At 41.4% G+C, this 22,219-nt stretch overlaps 2 protein-coding genes across 5 annotated transcripts in view; one reads left to right on the plus strand and one right to left on the minus strand.

The window, feature by feature from the left end:
- The first annotated feature begins 902 nt into the window (after nucleotides 1–902).
- On the plus strand, nucleotides 903–11,877 carry CHMP2B (charged multivesicular body protein 2B). Its single transcript, XM_064410956.1, has 6 exons — nucleotides 903–1,060; nucleotides 3,967–4,058; nucleotides 6,976–7,170; nucleotides 9,430–9,532; nucleotides 10,450–10,556; nucleotides 10,686–11,877. The coding sequence occupies exons 1-6, from the start codon at nucleotides 1,027–1,029 to the stop codon at nucleotides 10,797–10,799; spliced, it is 645 nt and encodes a 214-aa protein (XP_064267026.1). The 5' UTR covers nucleotides 903–1,026; the 3' UTR covers nucleotides 10,800–11,877.
- Nucleotides 11,878–14,231: 2,354 nt separating this feature from the next.
- POU1F1 (POU class 1 homeobox 1) overlaps nucleotides 14,232–22,219 on the minus strand; it is a 179,578-nt gene continuing 171,590 nt past the window's right edge. For 3 of the 4 annotated variants that reach the window (XM_064410963.1, XM_064410964.1, XM_064410961.1), the window contains 6 exons: nucleotides 21,837–21,902; nucleotides 20,849–20,962; nucleotides 19,599–19,844; nucleotides 18,093–18,257; nucleotides 17,459–17,519; nucleotides 14,232–16,252 (listed from right to left, as the gene is read on the minus strand). In XM_064410963.1, coding sequence (XP_064267033.1) covers nucleotides 16,039–16,252; nucleotides 17,459–17,519; nucleotides 18,093–18,257; nucleotides 19,599–19,844; nucleotides 20,849–20,962; nucleotides 21,837–21,902 — 866 coding nt within the window. In that variant the 3' untranslated portion in view covers nucleotides 14,232–16,038. Of the gene's footprint in view, nucleotides 16,253–17,458; nucleotides 17,520–18,092; nucleotides 18,258–19,598; nucleotides 19,845–20,848; nucleotides 20,963–21,836; nucleotides 21,987–22,219 lie in introns of all 4 variants that reach the window. The other variant, XM_064410960.1, reaches the window with a different exon arrangement.

The following is a 22,219-nucleotide window of genomic DNA, read 5'->3' on the forward strand; positions in this document are numbered from 1 at the left end:
GGAAGTTATATGTAGCTGGTATTCAAACCTACAGCTCTGTCTTTTTTAATAAAGGCCCTCTTTTATTTTCTAAGGGCATGATGCATATGTAGGCAATCGCCGATGATGAAACCACAGCTACATTATAAACTACCTTATTAAAAATTAAGGATTGTAATTACATATTGAAACCAAGAAAATTATTATTCCTTTTTCCATACTCTTGTGTACAGCAGTGCTTGTGACCCTCAGACAAAGGCATATCCAAGAAAACGAATGTGTAATCAGTTCTTCAGACTCAGCAATGGCTTGGGGTGAGAGCCGGGATGCTCCTGAACAAAAAATTCCGAACCCCACGGTTCATCTGTCACGGACAGGCAGCGACCCCACTGCTTAATTGTGTGTTTAATTGGGTGCTTAATTGTTTAACTGTGCCCAAATCCCTCCATATGCCCACGCACCAGGATTCCTTATAGAAGCCTGCTGAATTCCCATAGTATCTGCGTACACATGATCTAGATTTCAGCCAGTGAAAAATAACTAAAGGGGCACATGAAAACACTGAAAACTTGCTGTTTCCAACGAGACCGCTGCTGTCACAAAACAAAGCGGCGAGCACCACGCTGCCGAATTAACTTTTGGTATGTTTTCAGTTTAATCTTTAATAACTACGCGTACAAGAAGAGAACCCAAGGCACCAGGCGGGGCAGGGAGCGGCGAGCCGGGACATCCCCGCCCGGCCCGGCTCGCCCTTGGGATTGCCGGGGAGCGCCTCTCCCGCAGCTCGGGGAGGCCAAACGAGGGCGGACAGACAGAAAAACCTCACAGCGAGGTAGAGAAGCCGAGCTACTTGCTCTGGCCATGCCAGCCCCGGCCGAGCCCCGCCGGGTGGGCGGGCGCAGCGCGGAGCCCCGGCCCGGCCCCGGCCCGCCCCTCAGCGCCGGGAGGCGGAGCCGGGCGGGCGATCGCGGCCCGGCCGCTTCCTGGTCACCGGAGCGGGAGGCGACAGCAGCCCGCCGAGGCGGCTGCGGGGGTCCGGCTGCCGCCATGGCCTCGCTCTTCAAGAAGAAGACCGTGGACGGTGAGTGGGCGCCCGGGGAAGGCCCCGCCGCGCCCCGGCAGCGGCCGCCCCCAGCACGGCCCCGGGCGCGGGGCTGGTCCCGGCCGGGGCTCCGGGGCAGCGGGAGCCCGGCGGGGGTCGCGGCCTCGGGCCCCGCGTCCCGGCGGAGCGGGAGCTCGTAGGGAGCGGGGCAGGAGCGGGGCAGGAGGCCCCGGCCCGCCCGCCGTGACTCACCGGCGGCGCTCCGGGAGAGCCCCCGGGCCGGGCCGGCCCTGGCACCGCGGGGCGGGGGATTCCCGGCGCTCCGGGAGGGCTGGGAGCCGGGCCCGGCCATGCCGGGCCGTGGGTGAGGGAGGAGGAGGAGCAGCATCACTCGGTGGCAGCGAGGGACACAAAACAGGCCCGGCAGGAGTTGCTGGGCCCAGGGGGAGCCGGGACGCGAGCGGTGCCGCTGTGAGGGAGCCACGTCCCGGCAGCGGGGCCGCCGCCACTCCCGGCCCTGGCTCCGCGCCGCTGTGCAAACAACTTGGTGTTGGTTCTTTGTAGCCACTCTGGTACCAAAGCGCTTAAACTTCAGCAGGAATAACAACCCCAAAGAGAGCCTTGGAAGCCTTGCAGGCCGCTGGGCGATGCTGAGCTCTCCGCAGTGTCGTGGCCCAGGGCTGGCGAGCCCCGGGTTCGGCTCTCTGGTGTGTTTGTGCCCGTGTCAGAGCTGCTGGGTCGGCCTTTGAAAAGGGCTCGCAAAAAATGACGCTGCACATCAACCAATTGTGTGTCACCGCAGGGAGCACCCACCGGTCCCACCTGGCCCTTCCCATTTTAGATGCGGCTCCTGAGAAGGAGAGCTGGCGTTAAGCTGCCATGACCAAGGAAGGATTGCAGGAGCCGGGTCAAGCCCTGCTGGATGTGTCTTGTCCAGCCTGTTTTAAGGAATGCTTCCTCCTTGCCCTGGTGTGTGTGACGACAGTGTGACACACAGGAGTGGCTAATGGCATAAGACTTATCTCAGAATAACCTGTCGTATTCTGTCTGCTCTAGTAGCTGGGAATTTTCCTCGGTTATCAAAAACAAACAAGAACCGGGTTCTCATCTTGGCCTTCACTTCTAAAAACAAATTAAACAGTCCATAACTGCAGATAGTTGTTTTCAGTTTTTTTGCTGTCCTCAGTTTCAGCCACTGGGGGGATCAGAAACTACAGAAATAAGCATCGTGCTTGCCCTTATTGTCTCCTAAGTACTGTTCTTGTTTGCTGTCACCTTAAAGTTCCTACCTCTCAAGCTCACTATAAGGATTTTTTTTTTAAGTAGTGTAGTTAATAGCTACATACAAGACTGGCTTTTCTAAGCTTTTTTCTTTCAATTTCACCAAGTGCAGCTGTGCAAGTAATATACATTTATCTACCTTCAAAACTACTTGCCTGTAGCATTTTCAGAATTATTTTCTCTGCTGTTTTGCCAGTGTGAAGAATGCAGATATATTCCATGCCGTCTTTCAGTTCTTAATTATTGTCCACTGAAAAGTCTGCATCTACCAAGGATGCTTTTTCTGTAGTACTCACAGCAGTAGTAGCATTGTAAAAACAGGTGTCATTTTCACACTTGTTTTTTTAATGTGTATTTATTTGCCCAAGAACTGGGCAATCTCCAGCAAGACTGGAAGAGGAAATGTGTATTCTGTCTTTAAAATGCCATTAAAGGTTTGGGATTTTGTTCTGATTCTGATTCAAATAACATTGATTATTTCAATGTTAATTCTGATTAACATTGAAATAATTCCAGCAATGGATGTTTTACAGTATGTCTGGCTTTAGGAAAGAAGAACGAGAATGCTTCTAGCTGTTTGTAGAAAAATTGCCTCAAACCTTAAAAAATGGAAAGGGTGGCCTGTGATTCTAGAATTTATCCTTCATGAGCTCTAAACAAAGTTTATGTGACAATCTGCTCCTTTCAAACTCCCACCCAGAGTGGGAGTAGCTGAATCCTCCTCCATAAGAACTGCTTCCCTCTGCAGAGGTCAGAGGATGCTGAGTCACATGCAGACACCCTGCTCTGCCCTTGCCCAGCTGAATCACACCCAAGCACGTGCTGTGAATGCTATCAGAAGTTAGTTGCAGCTAGCATGATTGATGCCTAGACTGTAAATAATACCTGCTTTAATAATAGGATGTTATCAGTATATAATTTTTAATAGCACAGTGCACAAAACTCCTATAGGTTTCACCTGACAGGCAGTGTTCAAGCTTTGCTCACTGTGTCAGTAAACTGAAATTTGTTGTAAAGGCCTCCACTTTCCTGCCTTACTAGTCTTAAGTATTTTCTAATTGAAAAGTTTCCAACACTGTTGCTTTCTAGACTCATTTGAACAGGGGCTATGCAGATGTGGAGGCGAGGAAGCTCCCCCAGAGCAGAGTAAGGACAGAGAAGAGCAGGATCCAAGACTTGCACCTGGGATTATTGTCACTGTTTTACGGAGCTGGGAACTCCTCACCTGTTCTGAGATCTCATAATTCATGCTGAATTTCAGTTCTCCTTCAGCTGCCCTACCTGTTGCAGTTAGGCCTGTCTGGAGGAAAAGCAGTGGGATGGCAGTGACCTAGATATTGCTGAGTTTGTGCTGGACTTGCAGGAAATGTGTGTACAGATGTCTTACTGTGGGGTTAAGGCTCTTGCTGTGATTGTGTTGCAAAGTAACATCCTAGGTAAAACAGCTTTTTTTTTTTGTTTTTAACAGGATATAGCCCACACTGCTGACATAATGATTTTGTATACACCAAGTTGCATTTTGCTAATATTTTCTGTATCTGAAACACTGACACTTCACTCTGAAGAAAGGGAGGTGTCAAACATGCTGCATGTCTGCAGGGTGCTTGGCAGATGTTTATGGAATACTGAAAAATTTTGCCCAGCTATCAATGTTTTCTTTCCAGATATAATAAAGGAGCAAAATCGAGAGTTAAGAGGCACACAGAGGGCTATAAGCAGAGATAGAGCAGCACTTGAAAAACAGGAAAAACAACTGGTGAGTATGACAGGGAACTTTATTTTGCTCTTTAAAACACACACAAGCGATAAAAAACTTGCACAATTTTAAAGATACAAATCAATGCATAATAATGAAATGCTAAAAAGTTGTTTTCCCCTTTTCATTTCTCAGTTAAAATTGTGTTGGAAAACATTTACTGTCTAAAAGTGATTCTTAGCCTTTTACACAGGAAAATCCTGAAACATTGTGTTTTCCTTACAGTTCCCAGCATTCTCTGTCCTTCAGAAGGCTTTTTTTTTTTCTAAAAGGTTTGTAAATCACTTGTCTTTTCGTAGAAGAATGAAAAGAAGTAGAAGTGCTATCACATGTTACCATGACTGTCCAGTGGGAGAGAGCACTTGAAAAACCACAGGATATCATGAGTACCCCTAGAGTTATTATTTTCATTCAGACAGAACTTCCCTAAAATTGGCTGATAATAGTAGGACTGTTTGCCTAAGTTAAGATTTCAGAACTTACTAAGTTAAGATTTCAGAACTTACTGTGTGTGAGCTTTCAAGTACTCAGTGGCTGAATGCTGCACCTGTGTGGCACTATAAGAGGAGAAATGGATGTGCCAGATGGTGGGGTTTGATGCATGAAGAATGCTCAGACTGTGGGAAAAGCTATGCAAATCCAGCCTGTTCCAGCAGCTATTGAGGTGGTGGCTCATGGCAGCAGGTTGCATGAATTCCAAGAGCTGGGAATAATAAACTAAAAGATCAGAGAAACTGTTTCTGAAAGCCTTGGACATCTAGAATATAGTAGGTTGCTCATAAATAAGGCATTTTTTCCAGTATGAAATATTCCAAATATGGAAATAACCTTAATTTTAGTGACTATTCAGACTGAAGTGTTGATTACTTACCACGCTAAGTGGTTTCAGAAATGTTAGATTTCTGAGAAGAAGAAAGGAGCAGTGAGATATGTCTTTGATTGATAAGCCCCTGATCCTTCTTCACCTGATCTGACACTGAAAATTAATATTTATTATCCATTGCTGCTCTCATTCCAGCAGCAAATTTTAACTTTTTCAATCTCAAAACATTTCATTATCTGCTTTCTCTAGAAAGACCTTTTTTTTCTCCCCTTAATTTTAAGGTACTACTCTGAGAAAACCAAGTTATGCAGTTATATTATTTCTATGGATAAAAATACCTTAATGTATGCAGACAGTTCTGTTTCAGTTCAGTAATCTGATATAACCATATGAATTTTGATTTTTTTTTTCCAGAGGAACATAACTGACTTCAATAAGCTTGCCCCAGACCTCTCAAAAGCAGATAACGTACCCCAAATTTAACCAAATTCTTTCTAATTAAGAATAAAATCATCTGTATATAGGGTTTGATTCCTGCAGGTAGATTATCTGCAGTGATTTGTATTTTGCTTTGAAAAAATCAGGTTATAAAAGCTTTGTAGGTCTTTCAACTTACTGAGAAAATCCCTATTTTCAAACATTTGGTGTTAAAATATGGGGTATAGACTAATCCCTCCAACCTTCCCAATACTTTAGATTAAAAAAAAAAAAGAAAAAAAGAAAAAAAAAAAAGAAAAAGGAAATAATATTCTGGTGATGTTACAGGAATTTTTGTGGTTTCTGTGAGCTACTTTCAAAGAGGACAGCTTTACTTCTATTTCAGGCCTTTAAGGTTTGAACAGTCTCATGCTGCTTCGTTGCCACTCTGTACCTTCCTGGATTAAAAATAGTGTGTATGACACACCCTTTAGAAATGATGGATCTGCAGAGGGGATTTTGTGCCAGAGCCATCTCTGGAATAAACTTAACTATGAACTTTTCTGGTAGTCAGGGTAGTGCAGTGGGCCAGTTTACATCTGCCTTTAAAGGTAACTGTTCTGCATGTCCTGGGGACTAGAATTTATCTTTTCATAGCTTCTTAAAAGTGCAGTTTTCTGGATTACCAGTGCACATAAAGTGAAGCAACTGCATACCTGTAGCGGGAATATTCTCCTTAAAAATCCAGGAGAAAGCTGGTCTTTAAAAGCTGCTTTTACTTAATGGTAAAAATCAAAATGGACATCTACAGAAAACAGGCAAGACCTGCTTAAAAAAGCTGTAAAGGAAAAAGTAGTTGCAATTTTTACATTACCAAGTCACAAATCGGAAGGCACACTTTGAAGAATCCCAGCTGACAAGATTATTTGTGCCAGGCTTTTTCCTGGTACCTCTGGGCTAGACAGATTGTTATTTCTCTTTGAATTGACAGATTGGGGTTTGGTTTTCTAAGACAGAAGTGTCTTTCTTACAGCATAAGCACATGTTAAATTATGCTATTTTTATTATGATTTAAGTCCAGCTAAATTATAACAGCCTATAATTATCGGTCATGTAACTTTATTGGTCCTCTAACTAACATCATTATTGGTCATCTAACTTTATTCACTTTTTCCCCAAAAAGGCTGTGAGGTTCTCTTGAGGCCCAAAAAGCATTGAGAAGAACTGTCCATTTCTTACATGAGTGACGTTGTTTGATTGCAAGAAATCAAAATTAATTAGAAGCATGGCACCAGTAGTTGACTGGACATCATAATTCCTTCACTTTTTGGGGCTTTTTTGAAGTGTGGCTGCTTATCCAGATATGGAATTGAATGTGCACACAGAAGTGAATGTGACATCACGCAGAAATTGAAGTCTTGGTGGGAACTGTGTGCTACCACACTGTAATTCAGTTTCATTGAGGTTTTTCCTTGTGGTCAAATCATACCAGCATGACATTGATTCTGCTAAACAGCCTTGTTAAAAAGCAAGGAGCTATTTATACAACTCACATGTCTGAAAATATTCAGGAGGAGAGTTAATTTTTAATTTAATTATTAGCAGTAAGGCTTAATTATAATCTTTGCATGAATAGAAATTCTGTGGAATTAATTAATCTCACACCTTTTTCCCCAGGAACTGGAAATCAAGAAAATGGCTAAGACTGGTAACAAAGAGGCCTGCAAAGTGCTGGCAAAGCAGCTGGTGCAGCTGCGGAAGCAGAAGAACCGAACCTATGCTGTGAGCTCCAAAGTCACTTCCATGTCCACTCAAACCAAGGTCATGAACTCCCAGATGAAGATGGCAGGAGCTATGTCAGCCACAGCAAAAGTAAGGCACTACAAGATATTCTTTTTTATATTCAAATGTAGCATGTGATTGCAAAAATTCTGGTTTTTGGGGTAATTGCAGGGCTAAAACTCACTGCACAGGGCTGATGAGGATGCAGTAGGGAAACATAATTTGGGTTTGTATTGTTACACTTTTGTTTGGTCAATCTATTCATGCAGCACCTACATACTTTCTTGGGCTAGACATCTGTCAAATGTTTTCATGATAAAAATAAACTAATGCCCGTGAATGAACTCTTTTAGTACATAAAAAAAACCCAAACCCTGCTGCTACAGTGCCTTGCCTGTATTTATTGTCACAATCAGTTTTTACTGGGAAAAAGTAGGACATGATTTGTCTAGAAATCAAGGCAGTGTGCCACAATAGCTGCATGGCTTTTGAAAAAAGTAGGTTACTGCTTTGGATCTAAAATTCCTAAAAAAATCTAATCTGGAGTTCGCTGTCATTCTCTCTGTGCTCTGTCAGGAAAGAGTGTTGTGTTAAGTTTCCTCCCAAATCTCATCTCATAGAAGAGTGAAAAATTTCAGTTTTCTGAGCTAGGTGTGAACTTTCCCTATTTCCCTGAATTGATAAAAAGGGATTTGGCTTTTGACAAGGAGGACTGTTCAGCTCAAGGTGCAGGAAGCAGAATGAGTATGCATCAGACCAAGCTGGGCTTTGATCCCAGTCCAAGTTAAATCCAGTTAAACACAGCAATGCAACTCAGTGCACAAAGGAATTACCACAAAGGCTTGGTGGTCAGGTGCCTTTTAGACACAGCATGAGGGCAAATTACAGCCAGCCAGTGATAGAGTTGTGGCTCTGCAGCAAGTTTACAAATTGGACTTGCCTGACTGATCAGGTTCAACACCTTACTCAGTATTCCTACAACAGTACTTGTGAACAAGTTAGTCTTGCTTTTTAATTATTACCTGGGTGACTTGTTTTTATCTATGATAGATCTTGGATTAAATTTCTCAAAACCAAAGTGTCACTGGAGTAGTTATAAAGATTAGGTCAGTAGGAAAAAAATCCAAAAACAGTTTTAAGCAGCATGTAATTGTATGTACAATTTGTGTAACATTATTGGAGAAAAAGGTCTTAAATTCTTTTGATCACTTTTAAAGTGAATATTTTGCCTTATTAACATGGGAAGCTTAAAGAATTGTTAATCTCATAAAACCATCAGTGAAAAACATATGGGATCAGTTACCTTAACAAGGAGGGCAAGTATGTGAATGCAAAGCTTTCAAAGCACTTTCAGTATGCTTCTTAGCATATATGTTGCTAATTTTGAACATAGTAAAGTCCAATTAAGTTGCCTTTTTATTTTATTCATGCATCTCACCCTTATTTTCTGAAGATATGTAAACTATCAGTGCAGATACTTTTGACATCCATTTATACCAACACCTTCCAAGCCCAGAACAACTTCTTAAATTCAAATAATGTGACCATGAGCACAGTCTTTGAAATTCAAGTAATGTTAGTATCATAGTACATTATCACCTGGAAGAAACTCAGACATGAAGGCAGAAACCCTTCTGCGAAGCCTGTTGTGGCTTGATACCATCTCTTTTAATTAACCAAGTCTTTTATCTTCTCAAAGATGTTTAAATTTTACATTTGAATTGCTTATGTCTATATTTAGATTCTGATATCCCATTTGCTTTTTAGGAAAGAGGGAAGTGTCCCATAGTAATGCCCACAAAGGCAGTAAAATGGGTGAAGTTTATTTCACTGTCACAGCAAGATCTCTGCCCATCACACAAGTGCACCCTAAACAAGTACTTCCTCAACACTTGGATATTTTCTTTCCAGAGAAAAGCAACTTTTCCATTAAATTATAACATCAAGAAACCATTTAAGGCCTGTCCTCCAGTGGTGGTTCAAATAAATGGTCCTTTCTGAATAAGAACCTGCAGCCATTTACTTCTTTAATGTGTGTATCCTTCAAGTTAGGAAATGTTCTCCATTCTTTTCATCCAGATCAGTTGGATTTTTCCTAATACAAGGCCGGGGGAGGGTCATGGTGCAAGAAGGATGCACACATTTAAAAGTCTGTCTGTTAGGACACTAGCTAGCAATATTTCTTACTAAGTGCAGGCTGTACTATTGATCTGTCACTTACCTGATGTTCTCATGGGATGTAAAGGGACAAGGAAAGTGAAATTTGGATTAAAGCATTTTTCTTAATGAATGCACTGATATTTACTAATGTCTCATTGTATGATTTAAGAACTTTTTCCATATTAATAGACAATGCAAGCAGTTAATAAGAAAATGGATCCACAAAAGACACTACAAACTATGCAGAATTTCCAGAAGGAAAACATGAAGATGGACATGACTGAAGAGATGAGTAAGTTCTGCACTGCAGGGGACTGGCTTCTCTTGGCAGAGGAGAAGCAGCCTAAAAACACTGATGTTTGAAGTTTATTTCTATAGTTAATGAGACTGACAGCAGAAATGTAGAGCAAACAAAATAATGTATGTTTGAGTAGGAATGCTGAGCCTTAGACTTTTTAGAAGCTCTAGGTATTAAATCTAGAATCCATTCCTTCCCATCTTTTGCAAAACGTTGATCATATTTTTACAAGGAACGTTCTGGGGGGGAAGAGAGTTTGAGACCCATTCAAGGCCTTGATGGCATAACTGGTAGGGAGACTTTTGCCTTAATTTAGATTCTGATAATCTCAGCTTTCTGCACATGGTGGTATGATATGGTTCTGTCTCCATTTTTCTTAAATTAAGCCAAACAACTTTTTGGGGAGGCAGCAAGTTCCTTGTTCCTGCATGTATTGTTCACTGTCAGCTAATCCCTGGTGTTGCTGCCCATCCCAATCCCTGCCCCTTTGTTGGTCATATTAAGTAGCATAGACTCAAACCAAGATGGAAATACCTCAATTGCACACAAGTTATCTGAGCAGTTAACAACTTTGCAATGTACTTGGAGGAAGAAGAGAGGAAGGGGGCTTTTATGAAACTATAGGTGTTTTGCAGAAATGTTAAAATGTAATGTGGGGGGAGATACAGCAGCTGAACTCTTTTGGTGGAACTGAACATTTCTATAAAAACAGCCATGCCTTACCCTGTTGTTGCCCTGGCTGTGCTTACAGGCTTTGCATGGCAGAGCTAAGAAACACCCAGGTGCCTTCTGCTGCAATCTTACACCATGGCATTACCACGGTGTTCTGGGAGGGTAGAAAGATGGTACTAGGTCACCTTAGTCACCTTTATGCTTAATGCAATCTGGATTTTTTTTTTCTTTCTTCTAAGTTAATGATACTCTGGATGATATTTTTGATGCTTCTGATGAAGAGGAGGAAACCCAAGATATTGTTAATCAAGTGCTTGACGAGATCGGGATTGAAATCTCTGGCAAGGTATGGCTATTTCTGCACAGCCCATGGGATTTTCCCCCTGCATTCCATTTTTAAAAAATAGTTTATACTGAAAGTCAGCTTATCATACCTCCATTATTCTGACTGAAGAAAACTTGTGTCTCCTTCCAGATGGCCAAAGCTCCCTCAGCTGCCAGAGGTTTGCCCTCTGCATCGGCATCGAGCGCCACCACCATATCGGACGAGGAGATCGAGCGCCAGCTCAAAGCCTTGGGCGTGGATTAACTGGTCCACTTCAGTCTGCCTGCTGGGGGCTCAGCTCTACACACGTGTACAAAGTGCAAATGCTCTTTCAATGCAGCTGATTTCTAGGAAAACCTCGAAGTCTCAGAAATGGCAACTTGAAGATGAATTTGCAGAGAAAAATACTTTTTTTTTCTTCCATTGCATGGTGTCTTTTCGACACTGAACCAACCAGGGATGTAGTTCTAACAATAAATTCACTTACACCCGATCCAGATCAGTCCTTTGGATTCAAAGTTTTCTTCCATCTGTGTTCCTGATCTGTCTCTAGAACTGGCTGTTCTGTGGCTGGTCATGCCACTTCCTAGGACAGCACCTATGTAATATTCATCATTTTTACAAAACTATCACTAGAGAAACATTTAGTCTGTCATCTCTTAGCACGAATGAAACTTCACCTTGGCTCTTAGTTGGAAACTTTTTTTTCCATGAGAAATAGCTTTGAATGTCTAGCTAATTTAGACAGAAAGAATAAGCATTTTATGTATTTCTTCAAAATTCCTTTTGAGCTGATGAAATAATAGCTTGTTATTCCTCTTACCAGAAGGGAAGGATACACTCCTCGTGCAGTTAATTTTTCTGGAAGAGGAGTTACATTTGTTAGTAAAATTTGTTGCATGAAAGGCACTGATTGAACTCTATTGTACTGTAACATAGCTGATTTCAACAGAATTGCTGTGCCTTTATGTATATAAATCTTGTACCTGATTTTCTTTCAGAAGGAGTCTTTGAAAGGTGAGTAAACTTAATAATTAAGATGGTTTTACAAAATGCTTTGGTGAGACCTCTCTGTACACTTCATGGGTCTCAGTGCTGGAGTGGAGAGATGCACTCATACAGAAATGCAACTTGTGCACTTGAAAAAAGGACATTTGCCTGAAGCAACATTTGTATATATTTTACAGTACTTCTTAATGGAAGATAACTGTGTAATTGTATTGTTTGCTAAGATGCAACTGATCACATTGATAAACTAAATATTAGTTTTGAGAACAATTTTGGATCATAAATTATAACTACTTGTCTAAACACTATAATAAAAACTTTCTGGTTCTGCGAAGGTTTTTCTATGATCTCTGAACTGCATCAACACTATTCTAGCTTTATGTGGAGTGTGCATTGTGCTAAAGAATAAGAACTGTTGATACTGGAAATAGACAAAATGAGAATGCAGTTCCCAGTTATTACTTCCTGGATGGTGTGATATTCCTCAGCCCTGACTCTGCTGGAGATATTTACCCCTCAGTGTTGATTTAGTGGTGCTGCTCATTGAACAGAAACAACAATCTTGGCTTTAAAAAGAGAAAATCAAAATACCTCCCAAAAGCAAAACCAGGAAAACTGGATGGGGACAAACCTCATAAAGAGACTTTGCTGCTAGGCAAAGCATAGCAGGACACCTCAGAGAATCTACTGTTGTTGCACCATCTGCTGTTTAGGATTGAAGTCAGCAAAGAGAACTCATAGGAGAGCCTTCCTCAGCTTTTAGGCCTAAAATTGCAGGTGTTCTTTCTCTTTCAAAGAAATAATGCAAAACTGAATCTGTCAGGTAGTGGGTAGGAATGTGTAAGTTAATATATTGCATATATCCAATATGGGGTGATTTTTTTTTTACAAGTTATTTTGTAAAAATCTAATAAAAGGCTTTTTATCGCACAATGACTTTGTCCTCTGTAGGGTTAATGTTACACATCTGTCTCTTACTGGGCTTTCTTTCTGAGCTCTGATAAATATTCCTTTGACTTGCTTTGATAAAGCACCATCATATTTATACTAGTTGCTCGTGGGCCTTTGATTTAATATTCAGTAAAGACTTTTTCAAGTTTGCATTTCCATGTCTGGAACCTCATGCCCAAGTACTGGTCTGTGGTCTTGAAAGAGAAATCATAATGTGAACACAGGGATAAAATGTTAGTGGATGGTTGTAGCTTGGTTAAACACCAAGGCTTGTGTCCTTGCTGAATGAGGTGTGCAGTTATCCTTTTAATTACTGTCAAAATGGGGCATAATTCCATAATGAGTTCTTTCCTCTGGATCCTTGAGGAACAGAAGTAAAGGTATTGCTTTTTTGGTGCCATTAGGACTGCTGAACTAGGGCTGATGTCAGTATCAATCCCGTGGTTTGTTACAGGTTACCTTTTCAATCCTGCAGCTCTAACCTGTGTAAAAGTCTTTGGGTAGCAGGGTGAGGGATGCTGTAGGTTTGCAGGCTTGTTATGTGTCTGCAGTTATGGTCAGTATGTTGGATCAGGCTAAAAAAATTACACCCCCTGATTAGATACAAATTCCTTTTAAATCACATTGAGTGATTAAAAAAAAAAAACCAACAGTGAAACCATTCAATACTTACCCTCCTTTATCCTTGCTAGCACCTAAATAGGAACTGTCTCTCAGTCTCCATCTGGGAACAATGACATAGTTGTGCACGCACCTAAAAATGGCTCTACCCAGAGTCTTATTCCTCAAGTGCCCAGAAGCAATTCCCAGGGGAGCAATGAGAACACAATGAGCATCAGTGATGCTTCAATCCTTAACAGTCTTTCAACCTCTGTTTCAAAAATAAAGTACATCCAGAGCCCTGTGCAAGTTCTACACACACCAGCTCTAAGTGGCTTTCTCATCTGAGCACTCATCCATTCAAAGGAACTTCTGGCAGCCACATGTTTCCCTCCACTGATGATTTTTTTTCCCAAGCGTGTTAAAAACCACCACTTTTTTTGTTTAAGTTTCTTTCCATCTTCCTGTATTTACTCCTAACTCTTATATTAGGCAGGAAGGTGAACAGCCTGCCTTCATCAGCTTTTTAGTGCAGTTCATGACTGAGCAGACTCTATTGCTAAGATGCAACTGATCACATTGAGAAACTAAATCTAAATATTAGTTTTGAGAACAATTTTGGATCATAAAAGATGACTAGTTGTCTAAACACTATAATAAAAGCGTTCTATATTCACTATAATAAAAGCATCCAATGCACACACATTTAAGTCTAGCAGAGAGCCACTTCAAGTTACTCACCTTTGCTCAGCAGCTTGGCCTGTGCTTGGTGGGTTGTGTCCCTCACATGAGGGCACAGCACATCACATTTCTTCAGAGACAGCTGAACCTCAGATTTAAACATTGTGATAACACCTCGGTTTGCCCTCTAGTGTGGTTTTAACACCCTGCCTAAAGTTACCATGAGAAAAAAAGCAAGAAAAAACCCCACAAATATCTCAAAAACAGGCACAGCCCAGCTAGGCTGAATGGCCAGCTAAACTCCTGCAGGTTTACAGAGCTGCTCCTTGGAAATCCTGCCTTATATACAGGTTGGGCCCTCCCCCCAAACCCAATCAAGAGTAATTAGTAATTAAGTTGTTCCTAGAGAAAAAAAAAAAAAAGAATTGCCACTTTCTGTAAGTAAAGTTCCAGCTGCAGCCATTGAAATTGATTTCATCCATCTTTACTTCTTTAAATAATTTTAATTCCTTTGTATTTCTGTGTCAGCAGGTAGGTGGATTTAAATGGTGGCTGCTTCCTCCAGTTGGCCTTTTGTCATTCCTTTGCAAAACAATTTTGTTATGTTTTCATTTCATTTTATTCTGTTACTGCAATTAGCTTTCACTTGTGAGACTTTTTAGGGGCAAGAGACCACCACGTTACGGTGAGGCTGCTCTGGAACTATCTGTTAGAGCATTCTAAAATACACTTCAGCATGACATACAGCTGAAAAAGAGTAAAGTGTTACCAAAACAGAATTACAAACCATTGTCAGGAGTGACAAAAGTATAGGAATTTTTTATTGGATGAGGAGCTTGGGAAGTACAGGCTGATAGCATTTCTAGGAAGCCTTTTATAATTAAGAAAATAATTTAGAATATAAATAAAGTTTTTATATACCAGATAGTGATTTCAACATACACAACATTGGACCACATCCCATGAAAGTTACACCAGTGCATGCCACCACCTTTGCTGAGTGCCAATCCTCTCAGCTGAATGTTTTTTTTTTGTAAAGTTCATGACCTGCTGATAACCTGTGGTGGATAAAAGTATGCACCTTGGTCTCTGCTATAGTGGGTGAGCTATGCTAGCTATGAGAGCAGCCTGAAGGGAGTACATGGCCACAGTTTCTCCCCTTTGAGTTATTAAATTGAAGTTTTCTTCTCAGTTAAGGGCTTAGAGTGGTGCATTCATCCATAAAAATGTATTTATTTTAGAAATCCAGGAGCCTGATTTCCATTGCTGAATATGCTTACGGTCACTGTAATAAGTATCAGAGTTAATTTAATGTACACTGGAGAGTGAGCACTTAACTTGTACATGCTGCTTCTAAGTGGTCTTGAACATTAAACTCCTCTGGCTTTCTGTGGGCCTATTATATAGACATTTTCTAAATCATCAGGTTTGTTTTATGGAAAAATAAAATGCATCTGGCCAGTACTACTTGCGTGTACTCACTTAATTTCAGTCCTGGGAAAACAGTCAAAATACTTACATGGTAATGGGCTAATTCCCATAACAATGAGCAGGGCTGATGAGATGGCTGGATAATCTATCCCTGGTGAGTACTACAGTCATTAATTCAGTTTTCTCAGTGCCTGCCTGATAGGTGGAGCTCTGGCACTGTTTTTTTTCCCCTCGATTATCTCTAGGCAGGAGGATGAAAAATAAGGGATTATTTTCAATTAGAGGGGTGTAGTAAATGTGGAATGTGCAGTGCAATAAATTCTTCTTTTGTATACTTTTTAGCTTAACACACCGTCTCTGGTGTAAGGATGTCCACACATGGTTTTAATCAGAAGAAAGTACAATTGCAGAGAAAGACCAATGTAATAAAACCCCTGGTAACTATTTTTCTTCCCCTCAGGCCACAAAGTCCTAAGGTCAGATAAATTGTATTCCTGTTTGTATAGCTAAGCCTACCCAAACCAAACTTTGAGGCGCATAACAAATTAGCAAGAATTACCTTTGATAACAAGCATTATCCAAGCCACTTCTACTTGACACCGGGTCAAGGCAGTCAAATGTTGGGCTGAGACAGAGCACGCAGTAGGAGCAGTGTGACACCTCTGTCCTGGCAAGATCACAGTGCCTTAATTAATGACAGCAAAATCCTTCTCATGCTACAGCTGCTGGTAGCATGTAGGATGAACGAGTGATTTTTCTCTTTTTAACAACACAGTATTTACAATATTTACAAAAAGCAAAACAGAAATGCACATGTGTACGTGGAAAAGCTTCACCGGCATTCATGGTGCTCCTTGATAATAGAACTGAAGGCATTCTGGTGTAAACTGGTCTTCACTCTTTTTTCCCTTTGTCTTCTGTTGCAAAACCAAACTCTCACAACTTCTTTCTCGAGATTGAGCCCCTCAGCCATCCTCATAATTTCCTGAGAAGACGGCTTACTTTGTTCTCCAAAATGCCTCTCGAGGGCTTCTTTGGCAGCAATGCTGGATACAGGGGTAAAATTTCACCTTTAAAAACTTTTCTGTACATTCAGGCTTTCACCACTAGTTCAAGACAAAGATCAAGTAACAACACTGAAGGCAGTGACTTGGTTTATTTCATCTTTCTCTATGTAAAGGGAGCCCAAAGCACTAAAAATACTCTGTAGTTCTCTGCTGACAAGAGCAGCGTGACATCGTACAGAATTTTGGCATGGGGTGATTAAAAGGCAAAAATAGCATCAAGCTCAGTGCAATTTCAGTGTTAATTATAACATATTTGTGTTTCTTGGTATTATCTAGGAGACACAGCTACTAACAAGTTATGAGTGGGATCACAGGAATTGGAACAAGCCTGACCACCCTTCTGCCCCAGCAAATGCACATCAGTGGTGTTACCTGGTTGTATCAAAACATTTGGGTTTACAGAAAGGAAGAGATTTATCACTTAGATTTGGGAAACTGTGTTTTGGATCTCACTAATTATAGAGACAGCACTAGAGTATTCCTACAAATCACAGAGATTATGGCCAGCTGTTTTAGCCACCATCACATTCTCCAAATATCTGCCCTCATCTGTTCCTCAGAGTCAGCAGCGACCAAAACTGAGTGGTTCACTAAACAGAATAATTTAATACTGTTATTTCTTCTTATTTCCAGATAGAATTTGCTTCTAATTTCTCTTACATACTCTTAAAAACCACATATGTGACATGCTTGTGTGCCACTGGGAGGCATCCAAAAGTTTCAGCAGTAGCTGTAATTTCTTTGGACACGAGAGGGCACTTCATGCATTATTCTGGAAGTGAGGTGCAGGTATTTGCTACAGAAATACAGTATCTGCTCCAGTTCTAGTTATTTCATCTCTTGGTCTTTCATTTATGGGTCAGTTTTTCAATATTTACTAATGTTTAACAAAACTGGCTAATAAGAGCATGGTGTTCTTCACATACAGAAGTATAGAAACATTAGTTTTGACTAACAACTTCTTAGGTTTTGAACAAAGTATGAAATATAATACTTGAGAATTAATTGGGGGTCTGGAGTGTTATGCTGTTTTTTTTAATTAGGATATTTCCAAATATTGGAACTGTTAGGTACCCAAGATGTAGATATTCATTAATAGAAAAGAGCACTTCAATTCTGACAGAAGAAAAAGAAGCATCTTAGCCAAAATTGTTTCTAACCTGCAATAACCTGAATATTTATTACCTTATGGTGGTTCTGCGCTTCCTCTTCCGTTCATTCACTCCAACTTTTTCATTGTACAAAGCTGTATTAAAAAAAGAAGAAGCAGCCAAACAACAAAAGCTGGCAGTTACATTCCAAAGGGACTGGAAAACAAAAAAATAGTCACTTTCTTTGGAGGAAGAAGAAAGCGCAAGAAAAAGTGCTGCTGAATAAGAGGACACACAGGATCTTTCCATTGTTAGGATGGCTGGTCATTGTTTTACCTCCAATTATAAATGGTTATAGGCAGAAATGGTTAGAAGCAAAAGGCCTTTGCTAGTGAAAAATCTCTGTACACTGCTAAATGGGCTGTCCTGCCCATCCTACTCTGGCTCTCTACAGAACTGGAACTGGTTTTCTGGGATAGGCCTGGAAGAAATTTCTTCCAGCAGCCCAGGAGATATTTCTGCTATTCTGTACACTCCATGCATTTCAGTTTTCCCCTCCATGCTCATCCAAAAAAAAGATAACTATACTTTAACACAAGCAGACCTCAGCATTTAAATCTGGTAAAACAAAATCTTTAGTCTGCAGAAGACATATAATAGCCCTAAAATATTTACATGGCATTCTGCTTGAAGTGCAAATCAATGTTTAGAGGATTTCAGTTCCCTACCTCCCACTTGTTCTGCTTCCTCCAGCCACTTGGACAGGATGGATTTCAGTTTGCACGCGTTCTTGAAGCTCAGCTGCAAGTTCTCAAACCGGCAAATCGTCGTCTGGCTGAACTCGGAGCCGTGCACAGCAGCCAGCGCTTCCCCAACGTTGGTTTGTGTATAGCCTGCCAGAAACCAAGAGGAAAAAGCAACTTTGAGGCTTTCTAGGAGGATTACTTTCCTTGAGATGCTCAGCCCTTTGAGAAGGATTCAGACACACCATGTCTTTCTGGATGGTGCAAGAGCAATAATCCCTAGAGGCACTGCTGGTCTCCTGTTACTTGTTGCAACAACTAAGCTGAAGTCATCAGAGAAATGCTGCAGTTTCCATGCAGACTCTGACTTTGCTTCAACAGCTCCCTGTTAATTTCTCTGAATGTGGATCTGCCATGGCTGAGGGACTGGTTCCTCATCCTCCTTTTCTGCTTCGGTGCCAGGACAAGGCAAGATCTCTTTAGGCACTCCCTGTCCCGTGAAGCTCCTTTTAAGCTCCTCTTTTGACTGCATTAACCGTGTCTCTCAGACTCAAAACCTGTTTTGTCTTGTAAATCTCAAACTCAGATTATTTTTCCTGTGCATATTGCATTTCTCCCATTCTACAGGCTCCATGTGATTTGCTTACACCAAAGGAAGTTTTGTTCCCTCAATAATTCTGGATGAAGTGATTAATTATGTGTGGCCTGGCAAACCCTTTCCATCACTGTAGCTGACATCAAACACAAGATATACAGGAAAATTGGCCAGTTTACAATAATTTTTTAAACCCTAATTTATTTCAGTTTAGACTTCAAATGGAACATACTGGCTTTCTAGCTATTGAGATAGTGCAGTGCCCCATATAAACTTATAATTTTTTTAGATTTCTAAAATAAAAGGATTCCCTATAATTCTGATGCAGTGTTATAAGTGATAAAGCCAAGAACGACAGCCCACCTTTGTCCACAACAGTTATCTCACAGCAGCAAAGCTATCAATTGCTTCGCAACTGTGTCATGGCACAAAAAAATAAACCAGGAAGAGAAGCTTCCTACTGGTGTGAAGGATTTCCCATGGATGTCACTCAGTGTATACTGAAATGACAGCAGACCATCAGATTAAACAGTCTATGGGGAAAAGAAGGGGTATGGGAGGTGAGATGATTATGAGGGCTATCTGCCTGAAGTTGCAGATAATTTGGAGCTGTACAAAATATTCCACCTGACATTGAATGTAATTTATTGAACAGAAAAAAATTTCTTTACTTAACACAAATAATTAAAGGGCAGGAAAGTTTGAAGTCCCTTTCTGTAAACGAAAAGCTGGCATTCCTTAATCCCATGCAAGTCTTCTAGGAATGGAGGCAGTTTTGCAGGGCAAGGCAGCATTATGCTCAGACAGCAGCAGAGGCCAGGCCATAAAACACTCAGAAATAATTGGGCTTTCACTGGACTCTTCCAGCCTCCTGTTCGTGGACATGAAGCACATACCCAGCTTGATTCTCCGCAGCTTGAACTCGTTGGCAAATTTCTCCAGCTCCCTGATTTCAGGCGAGTCCATGTCCACGGGCTCCTCCGCGGGCTTGCTCTTCCTGCGGAACTCCTGCTTGAAGTCGGGGGCAGCGGGCTCGTCCGTGAGCAGGGGCTGGGGCAGCGGGGTGAAGCCATGGCCCAGGGCGCAGGAGCTGGCGCCCAGCGCGTGCTCCGGGAACTTGTACAGGCAGGGGGTCAGACCACCTGGGCAAGGCCAAAGAGAAGGCTCATTGCATGATTCTCTGCTGCTGCACAGTGAAAACCTCCCCTTGCTGCCTCGTTGTCCCTGCCTGAAATTTTAATTATATAATACACGCGAGAAAATCCAGCAATTAGTATTTCCTGGGATGAGTTTTCTCTTTTTTGTCCCAGCACATGGAAAACCTGTCAACAGCCCCTTTCACCAGCCACAGCCATCCTATTACTTAGCCAGCTGTGAAGCACTTAAATAAGAGGCAAATGGCCTAAACTTATGCAAATAAAAATCTATGCTCTAAGCTAGACTGAAGTGGCACAACAAGATCGATGGATCCATGTCATTTTGAGTCACTTAAAATTTGCCAGTGTCAATTTTCTGGTACAAAGAATACTTCCATGTAGATGCCATTGGATGCTCAGACAAGATACTATCTTGTTTTAGCTGCAACATAAAATTTCTTTGAGGAAAGTACATCGGTAACAGCTCAAAAAAAAAACCCCAAAAACAAAAACCAAAAAACCAGAACTCATTCAGAATGATCCTTCAAAAAAGAAATTGCTCAAGGATAAAAAAGAACTATCTTACACTACCTTTTGTTCCCAAATGTCAGACTTAACAAGGAGATTCAGTTAAGAGTGAAGGCTGATTTTTCTCTAGATACTGTACATAGAGCTAAAAAGTCTCTGACCTGAGGGAGGCATGGGGTGAATTATTGGAGAAATATTAACACTCCTCAGTGTTTCTGGAGCAGCCAGTAAATTCCAGGTTCTCAGGTCATCCTTCCCAATTTTCTAAACTACACAAAACTGTGTAGAAAAACTCAGAGTTTCATTAACCTCCAACTGCCGCCTCCATTTATTAGAGCTAGGTTTTTCTTCATTGCCCCAATTACTCCCATCAGTGTTGGAGGTTCTAACTGCATAGAACTATTTAATACACTCCACATGGGATAACCACAAAAAAAAATCTCAAAAAATAATGAAAAATACTTTAAAAGAGGAAGACTTGCTTTGCAAGGTGCTGACACCATTCACCACGTTGGGGTGGGGCATGCTGCAAGTCTGTAAGATGCGAGTCTGGGAGAGACTTGCTGAGAGCATTTCTGGAGTTGCAGGCTTGATGCCTAAGAAAATAAAGTAAGAAAAGAAGATGAAAATAAGAAAAGAGAAAAAGGAAAATGTATTTATTTTGGATAAAGAAAACTAATTTCTGAGCAATATAATTAAATATTACTTATTAACTTTCCCCAGGGACTTGGACAATACCAGGAATATTTTCAAAGGACACAGAAATGCATGATGAAATACAAGAATTTGGAAATTTGCACACCATGAAGGAAGCCTACACTCTGTCCCTATTAGTCTATGCTGATTTACTCTAATATTTCCTTAATTCTTAAATGAAATAAAATTCTGAGTTTGATTTTGAATTGTTTCCAAGTCCCAGTTATTTCCTGGGAGTTACATTAACTTGGTTCATGTCATTATCTCATTGACTGCTGCTTAAGCTTGCACAGAATATAAATGCCTCACTCTTACTGAGCCTGGGACAGGGAAGAACGAGCAGGATGCATTCATGAGTGTAAAAATCCATGATCACATGGCTGATCTGCCTGCTGAATTCAGCTATCCCTTCATTATGCCATCATTTTATTTTATAGCTTCAGCCAGGGCTTCATGAGCCCAGGTACTGGTCATACCCAGGTGTGTTGGGTATGTCACTTCTGGTCCCTCAAAAAGTGATAATCACCAGGAGAAGCGGCCAGAGGTGTGCAAAAAGACTTTCCCAGCTTTATAGGGAGACATAAGATACAGAGTGATTCCACAAGAGATGCAAAGGTTTGGGAAGCTCTGGGCACTAATTTCCCAATCTTTTTTCTAACGCCTCAATCCAAATCCCGTCTTCTTTAAAAGATTGTCTTGGATTGGTCCCTCTGAAGGACAACTGACTAAGATCCACACTCTGACAGCTCAGCCAGCTGAGGTTTGACCCCTTACCTGCCATCACCCCGTAGGTGGAAGGTTGATTCCCATAGTGACAGGAGGGCACGGAGTAGTGCAGGCCTGGCCAAGGATGTCCCAGTGTCACCGCAGCAAAGCCAACGCAAGAACACGCACGAGTTGGGAGCAAAGAGAAAACAGATGGGACTCGTAAGAATTCAAGATTCTAGACACAGCCTTTAAGTGTGAGGCAGGCAGTGCCTTCTGTGCAGTTGTAGCTTCTCCTGTGAGCGTTTAACACAGGGTCATGGCCATCAGGTTAACAGGGAGAACTGCCACTAGAAATAGGGGGACATCCTCTGAGGCAGGACTAGGAATTGTCGTGCTGTCCCTTGATGATCTGCTTTTGGTATAATCTACGGGAATAACCCCGTTTGCAC

Source organism: Passer domesticus, chromosome 2 (genome assembly GCF_036417665.1).
Source record: "Passer domesticus isolate bPasDom1 chromosome 2, bPasDom1.hap1, whole genome shotgun sequence".
Taxonomy (NCBI): Eukaryota; Metazoa; Chordata; class Aves; order Passeriformes; family Passeridae; genus Passer; species Passer domesticus.